We start from the raw sequence: 9,997 nt of genomic DNA on the forward strand, positions 1-9,997 counted from the left end.
GAGAGACTGACTGGAACATAGAAGAGGAGACTGGGGAGCTCACTCTGCACTCTAATGTGCCTAACTGACAAGTGCAAGGACCTGAGTTTGACGAACCCTGGGCAGCTACCAAAACCAGGCATGGTGGCACATATCTGTAATCTCAGCACCAGGGAGGCTGAGACAGGAGAATCACTATGCATCCAAGCTGCGTAGCAAGATCCTGTACCAATTACTTAATCAACTAAATTTTTTAAAAAGAAAAATTTCTCTAAGTTGAAAAAATGAGAAAAAAATGCTAAAAAGTTTATCATAGTGGCTAACTATATTGTATATCCTCATAAAATTCCTCTAACTGCACTCTCAATTCCTTTGCATGACTAACGTCTATCTTTTATCCTCTCCAGCAATGCTATTTTTAGTTATCACATGAAAATCAAATGTTGTTCCCTTCCTCCTACCTCTCTTTTTAGCTCTCTCAGACTCACACTGAACCAGTGAAAAGGGCAAAGTCTGTGAAAACAGATCTAGGTCCAAAGCCTGAACATACCATTACACAAGCTAAACAAGATGCTTGATTTCAGGGCAGGAGGGGGCCTACTTTCATCCTTTCATCCACAGCACTGCCTACGTTACAGGAAAGTTGCAACTGAAACTCTGAGTTTTCCAGGAATGCCTGAGATGGGAAAGCAGCACTTGCACACATTTTATATTTCAGTTTGCTGGAGTTCTATAATTTTTATCAATGACAATTTTAAAAACATTATATTCTGCTTTACACGGTGTTACTAGTTTTCTATCTCCCACTAAATCATAAATTTCTCAAAAATAGGAACTATTTCATTTATACTTTCTAAATTCCCAACAGTACTTAGCAAAGTGCTTTTAAAAAGTTACAGGATAATAGCTTTTTTGCTTTGACATCGACCTCAGTATAAGTTTCTCTTTAGCCCTGGTGGTTTATCATCTTTCTTTTGCTGAGCTTTATATTCCTTAAACCCAACAGTGATCCCCCAAAAAAGAGAGTTTAGAAAAGTTTATTTTTTAAAAAGATAGCAAACATTCCTTTTATTTTGAAAATAATTTGCTTACAAAGTTTAGAGTTTCCATACAACTAACTGGTGACACCAGATAGATTTACTAAGTACTATATCCACTCCTGATTTAAAGATGCCAATCCATCTATATCTCACATGCTCATGTGCCATCTTTCTAGTTCCATTTTTTTCTCACAAAATACAGACCAAATGCTACTCAACAATATCTCTATGCAATACATACCTTGGGTCAAAAATCCTTGGGAAAATCAATTGCTGAAATTCATATCATTCTTTGTTTAAATAATTAAACAACAAATTGGTATTGAAGTGAGAAAAACTTTGTCCCCTAGAATTATCTTTTCATAATCCATTTGAATGACATATTTGCAACAGAATGGACATTTTGGAAAGACATTAAAATTTGAATAAAGTGATTCTGATTAAGTTTTAAATTAATTTAGTTTTACAAAGACATTTCAGCAATTACTTCTCTGTTACCCTCAGAAAAATCTTCCAAAAGGGCCGGCAAGATAGCTCAACAGACTAAGCACCTGCTTAGGCAAGCATAGGGACCAGGTTCAAGCATGGGTACCACATGCAGTGCCAGCCCCACCCCAAGGTGCACTGTGCTGGTGACAGGAGATGGGGTGTGGTGGCGCACACCTATAATCCCAGCACTGGGGAGACTGAAAACAGGAGAATCACTAGAGTTCAAGCTGTGTAGTAAGAGTGTACCAAATACATAGAGAGGGGAGAGGAAGGGAGAGAGGACGGGAAGGGAAGGGAGAGGGGAGGGGAGGGGAGGGGAGGGGAAGAGAATCTTCCAAATCTTCTTCATGTAAACAGACATTTACTGCCCTTCTTAAAAAAAGAATGCAATCTCAAAAAACAGATTTCCAGGCTGGCTAGACGCCAAAAATATCTTGTTTCCAAACATCAAAAAGCTAAGCAGGGAACTATCCACTCGGGCCCCCCACTCGTCCCTCTCTTGGACAGGAGCTTTCTTTCTCTCAATAAATATATTCTGCTCATAAAAAAAAGCTTTCTGAATAATAAACAAATTTACATACTCCATGGGGAGAAAATTAGCTGTGAAACAAGAATTTTATTCCATCCAAATTACAAAATACTAATACAAATAAATCTAAAAATCTCGATGGATTATACATTTAAGAATTACATTTAATTCAAAAATCAAATAATTCAAAGTAAATGTGTTGCTAAATATTTTACTTAAATACTGAAATACTGCTACAATTTTAATGCCCTTCTTTTAGGAAGACATTTTTCTGTAGTAATAAATATTAATGAAGCAATATTTATGAAGAATGTTAGGCATAAGATAATTAAATTTTATATCTTCTGTCAAGACAATTATATCTTATCTAAATAAGATACCATATATATTTTTGCTTTATGTTTTGTTCATTTTTTAATCAATTTGTTTGTTGCCTCTTTTCATTGTAATGATCAAGTAAAACTTCAGAGAGGGCACTGCAATCTCACTGTGAAAACACTGCAACGACCTAGATAATTCCTACCAATGGATAAGCAGGACTGTTTCACAATCATTGTCATGCTGCTTTGGAGTTCATCACTAGCAATCAGAGAAGCATAGAGGTTAATATATAGTTTGTGTTTCTCTGACCTGTACTCTTAGAAAAAGCATATGCTGGGGGCCAGGGAGATGGTTCAGTAGAATAAGCACTTGCCTGGCAAGCTCAAAGGTCTGAGTTCAATCCCCAGTTCCACCAAAAAAAAAAAGAAAAAGAAAAAGAAAAAAGAAAACAAGCATATGCCATCTATCCCACTTCTCTATAAAGTAGAAAAACCAAAATATGTTGATTTAAGAAGTCTCACATAGCATCACAAGCACTATTTTGTATGTTCTTTATGGCTAAGGCAACAAAATTTCAAACTAAGTCGTATTTAAATAAAATTATCATTACATAGGAAAATTCCAAGTATAGATCATTTTCATTCAATCAGAATTTTCTTAAAAAGGTCAATTCTACTAATGCAAAGGCATAGATACATGAACAACACAAATGTGTGTATATAATATAGAGGTATGTGTTAAGCATAATTGAGTTGGTCTATATTCAACCAATCTTCTATGATGTTATGATGACAATGACAAGAGAAACTTTGTATAATCCTGGAAATTTAGTGAAGTTAAATTATATTCAGTTTGATTTTTATATAAGTATCATCTTGTTACAAGTATGCAATAACTTGTAACTATCTTGAACCAAAACAGGAACTAATCTATCTTCCCCAAAAGCATTCTGGAGAAACAAAAGTCTAGAAATGTGCAAATTAGTAAATTACTTTCTAATCCATTAGATCCTTTTAGATCAACCCCTATCTGGTACTGCATACTCAGTTTAAAGACTACGATTCTTATCTTGTGTTCTAACTTGCTTGCTGCAAGTTTTCTAAGTTGGGTTCATTTTCCCTGGTTCTATTTACTCTTTTGTTAGTCTCTGCTCCCCAGAATGGGGCAGAAAGAATGTCTTGCATGCATAACATGACATGTAAAAGCTGTACACAGAGAAAAAAAAAAAAAAAAAAAGTTTTAAAAAAAAAAAAAAAAAAAACTAAACCTTGACTCAAGAAATCTGAGTTTTCATCCTATTCCACCATTATCTCACTGCAAAACATACCATCTCACTCTCCCTTACCCATTACAATGCTATTTGGACAAAACAGGAAGTTTGCTTCCAAAGATACCCAAGGGCCTACAACACCCTTGTCTGTTTCTCCCTATTTAGTTTCTTTTATGATTTTATTTTCACTCAACTAAATTCTCTAAAATTCCCACTTAAATCTATTCTCTATGCTGAATACCTACTCAGGCTAATCTTTACTAATCTGAGAGATAAAAAACCCAGAGTGTTTTCTTGAGTCCCTAACTCACTTCAAATAGAGACTTAGAACCTGATCTTTCCAAGTCTGATCTTTTGCTTTCTTTTTTAATTGGTTTCCAGGATACTTGTCATCTCCCAGGATATTATCATATGTCTCACTAGATTAAAGCAAACAAAGAATGTGAGTTCTACTTCTTACTGTTCCTATTCTTCCATAAACTCTTTAACACATTACTTTTTGACAGGACTTCATAGTATTCATAGTATTCATATGTAATACTATTTTTTGAAATACATATCGATCCCAAAATATTAACATACTTTTCTCCTAGTGTTCTATAATGCCAAATATTCCATTAAAATTTAAAAATTCAAGAAATATGGAAAAATACAAATTTATAGTCCTAAGAGATTCTAAAACCATAATTTAACCAATATTAAATATATATATATATATATATATATATACATATCCCTTCTTTAAATAGTAATAAAAGATTCACTGTACTGTAAACTTAACAATTAGTAGTAAGTAAATACAAAAGTACATATTTCATATACCTACCTAGCAACAGAATACATAAAAAGAAAATCATTGTCTGGTGAGCCTGGAGTCTTGCTATAGTCTCTATATTTCTTCTGAGTTGTATTTTTTATATCTTTCATTACAGATTCCATTTCCTTACTTAAGTTGGTTTCTGACTATAAAAAAAGGCAAACATACATATAAAATTTATATTCACTTTCTTTAATAACAGCCTAAAATATTTATCATGTGAATACAGTAAGAGGTTAAACTTAAAATAAATGTAACCTTAACTATAAGAACATTTAGTTCACAAAGATTAAACCAATGAAAAAATACTTTATCATTTTTTATTCTAATTCTACATTATGATTGACAATACTAAGATCCAGCTATAAATTAACCACATACTACCTTCTAAGCCAGCAAATGTTATTAAAAAAATATTTCATAACAAAGTTTTCATGTTTATAAAAAACATTCATTTAAATTCATTTTTAAAGAATATCAATGTCCCTTATATTAAACATATTATCTGAAAGTGAATTTGTAAAAATTTGTTTTATTAGTGTATGTTTGTCAGACACAATTTTAGTATATGTGCTGCCAAAGTGAGCACAGCAGTATACTATGTTTATATTCTTTGTAGGTGTAAATCTATCACCATAATTTTAATTTGTGTGGAGCTGATATATGTAACACATTTTAAGCACATAAAAATCATAATTTACAGGGCTGGGGAGATAGCTCAGCGGTCTAAGGGCCTACCTAGCAAGCACAAGGATCCAGGTTCAATCCCCAGTACCACATGCCATAACAGCCCCATAACCTTGAGCGCACCGTGCTTACCACCAACACTAGGTGTGGTAGCACACACCTGTAATCTCACCACTGAGACAGAAGGATCACTATGAGTCTGAACTGTGTAGCAAAACCCTATACCAAATAAATAAATAAAGAATATACATATATTTAAAAATTAGAATTTACAAAAAGAAAAAAAATCAGATTCTAAACTAGTCTTTAATTGGGAATGCAAATTGCCAGAGGATGAATCTTTTGAGCAGTTTAATGTATGATTTTCTGTTTCAAATGTCAAATATTCATGGTTTTTAATAATTTACTACATTAAGGAGGCACCACTGTCACTTCTCTTAGGGAATTATTATGAAAAAGAGACCCAAATGAATCCTACTAGGTGAGATGAAAAAGATATTCACTTACACCAACCTTCTAGTAAAGTAGAATGACTTATGGTGAATGGCCACACAATATTTTTTCTATAATACACACACAGCAAATATACAAACATGTGTAGGTGTAAATCTATCACCATAATTTTAATGCACCTAATCAGAGTATCTTTTAAATGATGACACTGTGCTTTACCCTTCAATTTAGACTTATGCACTGCATTTAGTCAGCAACAGGTCACTTACACCAAGGTGGTCCCTTAAGATTTTAGCACCTAGTAACTCTCCTAGGTTGTGTTAAGTACTCACTATGATGCTCACACACTGATGAAATCACCTACTGACAAAATTTTTAGAACATTTTCCCATCACTAGGCTATTTGTCTAGATACACAAGTTTGTTTGGATTTGCTCTTAAATATTTCATCTTGCCCTAACAATAATAAACTTACAGGATTTCATAATCTATATTAAATGTATATTTCATGATGTGTATTAAAACTATAACGATTTTCATTAAGGAAAAGTATAGTGCTATAGTTCATGCCTCGAGGTTCCCCAAGAACCTCATGTTTTCACAGGCAAGGGTTTTGGAAGGTGAGTGCATCATAGGGCTTAGAGCTGACTTTCTATGAGGGCCTGAGGTCTTATCACAAGAGACAGTCACTGGGAGCAAGACCTACAAGGGCGTAACTCCTTCCCAGCTCCTCCTTTCAGTCTCTCTGCTGCCTGTCTGCAACACCCTAAGCAGCTCTCCCCTGCCACGCAACCCTGACTGACCACACAAAGGCAAAAACTTCTAAAATAAGAGTCTTTAAGTTTCAGGTGACAGGTGTTCTGTCCTAGCAACTAACACATGTAGTGTCTGATAACAGTTTCTTCTATTTTCATTTTTTTTTTAATATTCAAAATCAGAAGAGACCTTTAAAAGCAATTTATATTCAATGTAGGTCTAGAGAATTTAGATACGGAATGAAAATGAAAAGCTGAAAAGCAAAGTGAGTTAGCCAGGATATTTCTGCCTTATACTGATGCTTACTGGGAAAGCTCCGGGCCGTCCCTGCAGCTCCTCCACCTCCTTTATGAGATCTTTTATGCTTCTGTTATTAGCACGTTGCCAAAGGTTATTTTCCACATTGCTCCCAGGATAACAAGGAAGAACACTGTTAGCAAACTGCCTACAGAGAGGACAGGTGAACTCTCCTTTGTCCACTGAGAAGCCTTGAAGAACCTGATCATTCTGAAAGATGAAATAAACATACAGATAAATAATGCACATACTTACAAACAAAAAAAAAATAATTTTCACATTTCATAAAAACTAATGAACCATACAAAGACATTTTTAAAATACATCACAAGGAAACAAAATCTCTCATTTAATTACTGAAGCTTACAGTAAAATTTTTAAAAATGTGACTTGTCATCTAAGGAGCTAACCACTTAATACAAGTAACTGAACAACTCAATGCTTGTTTCACTGTATCTTGCATCTCAAGTACATTAACTAAGAATTGAATTCTTTGGGGGGGCTTTATCATTACTTTTTATCATTAACTTTTAAGATATACATTATAATTTATCTTCTTACATTTATTTCTACGGACATTCAGCTTCTATGTATCAAATGTGCTGAGTAACAACATAAAGACCAAAAGATTCAATTTTCTCTTAGGTTCAAAATTTTAAAGGAAAATTAAATAAGTAAAATATAGTGTGTACAGAGAAGTTGGTGTCAACATTTAATAAGACATTTTTTTCACAAAAATATTAAAAAAATCATTTTACATAAGAATTTTAAGTATTTGCAATAAACATATTCATAGACTGTATGTATTGATATATTATTTTTCACATTGTCCACCGAGAAGCCCTGAAGAACCTGATCATTCTAAAAAATTAAATAAACATACAGATATATAATGAGATACATTACTCAAAATATTAAGTAAGTAAAAGATAATTAAAAGTGACGTGTGTGTGTGTGTGTGTGTGTGTGTGTGTGTGTGTATTAAATGCACCAGAGAAGGCATACCAGAGAAGAGAGTTGTGAGTTAAGTTTTTAAAAGGTACATAGAGTAGGATGAAGCAAGGGTCCTGGGCATAGAACGACATTCTGCAATAGATTCACATAGAGCCTTAAATCCAAAGCATGCTGAGACCTGTTGCTGGCTGTATCGAAAACAGGCTTTTTCCTAAGGTTTCCCAAGAAGCCCTCTCATCTCCCTCTGCATGCCTCATACCTCAGCATCCTCATCTTGAGTGCTGGCTTCAGATTATTACAACTCTTTTCTCTTGTCCGTGGCTTATGTCATTCAGTAATACTGTCCTTTTCCTTCCAGTTCATTGTCACCATACTTATCACTCAAGATTTTGGTATCTAGATCAATTTTCCTCACCACTCCAAGTCCTGTCATCCTCCCCTGCATTTTATAGCATGTAAGTGTGACTAAACTTACACCCTAGGCTCTTAATTCCTTGATGCTACCAGCTCCTATAGCTTTGGTCTCCACAGTACTCTCCCATGTAACCATAGACCTTGTCTGTAATAGCCTCAAATCATCCACATGACTAAATTTTAATACTTGACATCCTATCAACTCCTATCACTTATTCCCTTCTTTTTCTCCTAGTTTATCAGGAATGTCCTATCTCCCTACCTACTATGATCTATCACTTCAAACACTCTTGACAATATTTGCCATTCCCTTCCATATGTCCTTCTATCATTCATACTTACTAAAACCTTTATAAAAATCATACATTCTGCAATTCTGCACTCTAAGTGCAGTCATAGAAAAATGAAACACCTTCTTGCTACAAATCATTTCCAACTTCAACTGAGCCTTTAACATTGTTTTAGTAGTCTATCTCCAACACTCTGGGAACATCTCTCTCACCAAATTCCAAAGTGGTCTATCTAAACCACTTCCAAGTTTGTCAAAGCTCTTAAGCCCCTCTCCACCCCATTTGGTGTGAAAGCATAAGGGCATGCCTACCTCAGAGACAGTCATGACACTCCTTTAGCTTCTTGCTTTCTCCTACCATACGTACACAATTAATAAATCCCATCACTTCTTCTACCCATTTTATTCTTTCCATTCCCTTTGTTAAGCTTTCATATCTATATGAAAGCTTATAATATTGAAGATAACATTATACAATATAACAAGCTTTGTCAAATTCCTATTACTTTGCGTAATGAAATTTTCTACTGTTTCTAATGTTTTGAACATTTTGTATTCTTTAGAAAATAAAAAATAGGTTGGTGTTATTATAACAAGAATTACAGAGTTATAAAGGGCTAAGCAAGTTTCTTATTTTAATATAACTTTTTGCTTAATTACTTATATATTGATTTGTTTACCTCTCAGTGCTCAGAGATGATGGACAAAAGGCAAAAATAGGTTAGTGTTGCTATCATCAAGAAGTTAGACAAGGGCCAGGGAGATGGCTCAGTGGAATATGCACTTACTGGCAAGCACAAGGGCCTGAGTTCAATCCCCGGTTCCACCAAAAAATAAAAAAAAAAGTTAGACAATAACAAATGTTAGAGAGGCTGTGAGGAAAAAGGAACCCTTCTCCACTGTTGGTGGGAGCGCAGGCTGGTACAACCACTCTGGAAATCAGTGTGGAGACTACTTAAAAAGCTAGGATTGTAGGTCCCATTCAAGCTAGTTATTCCCCTCCTATATATTTTTCCAAAAGAACTGAAAACATCATCACTGAAAACAGTGATATATGTGCACCCATGTTTACAGCAGCACAATTTGTCAGCTAAATCCTGGAAACAATCCAAATACCCATTACCTGAGAAATGGATAAAAAAGACGTGGTATTTTACACAATGGAGTATTATTCAGCTATAAAAAAGATGAAGTCAAAGCTTTTATAGGTAAATGGATGCAACTAGAGACTGTATTGGTAAGTGGAATAAATAAGCTCTTCATGTGCAAACATCCTATTATCTCACTAGTGTGAAAACCTGAAAGAGTAAATAAAATCTGAAAGATGCAATAGATACCATGAAAGGGAAAGAATCTGTTCAATGGAAATGAAAAACTGAGATGAGGAAAAGAACAAAAGAAAGAAGGGGGAAAGATATATCCATGTATACATGCAGGATAATGTGTATAATTGTACTGCTGATTTCAGCTGGTCTACTGAAAGGATCAGTTAATGAATAAATTTCTACTTTTTAATTTCTTATAACTTTTTTTAACCAATTTTTCAGGTTTTATAGGACAACCTAAATAACTAATCTAAAGATAACATTATGCAATATAACAAGCATTGTCAAATTCCTATTACTTTGTGTAATGAAATTTTCTATTGCTTCTAATGTTTTTAACATATTATATTGTTAAAATTAAAATAAAACTTTAAAAA

The 9,997-nt window shown here is 34.0% G+C and overlaps 1 protein-coding gene across 1 annotated transcript in view; it reads right to left on the reverse strand.

The window, feature by feature from the left end:
- The window catches only part of Ubr3 (ubiquitin protein ligase E3 component n-recognin 3 (putative)), a 187,218-nt gene that overhangs the window by 73,056 nt on the left and 104,165 nt on the right, over nt 1-9,997 (reverse strand). Inside the window, exons 23-24 of the mRNA XM_023719126.1 lie at nt 6,648-6,848; nt 4,455-4,591 (exon numbers count right to left, since the gene is read on the reverse strand). Coding sequence (XP_023574894.1) covers nt 4,455-4,591; nt 6,648-6,848 — 338 coding nt within the window. The remainder of the gene's footprint in view (nt 1-4,454; nt 4,592-6,647; nt 6,849-9,997) is intronic.

Source organism: Octodon degus, unplaced genomic scaffold (genome assembly GCF_000260255.1).
Source record: "Octodon degus isolate 3935 unplaced genomic scaffold, OctDeg1.0 scaffold00065, whole genome shotgun sequence".
Lineage (NCBI taxonomy): Eukaryota > Metazoa > Chordata > Mammalia > Rodentia > Octodontidae > Octodon > Octodon degus.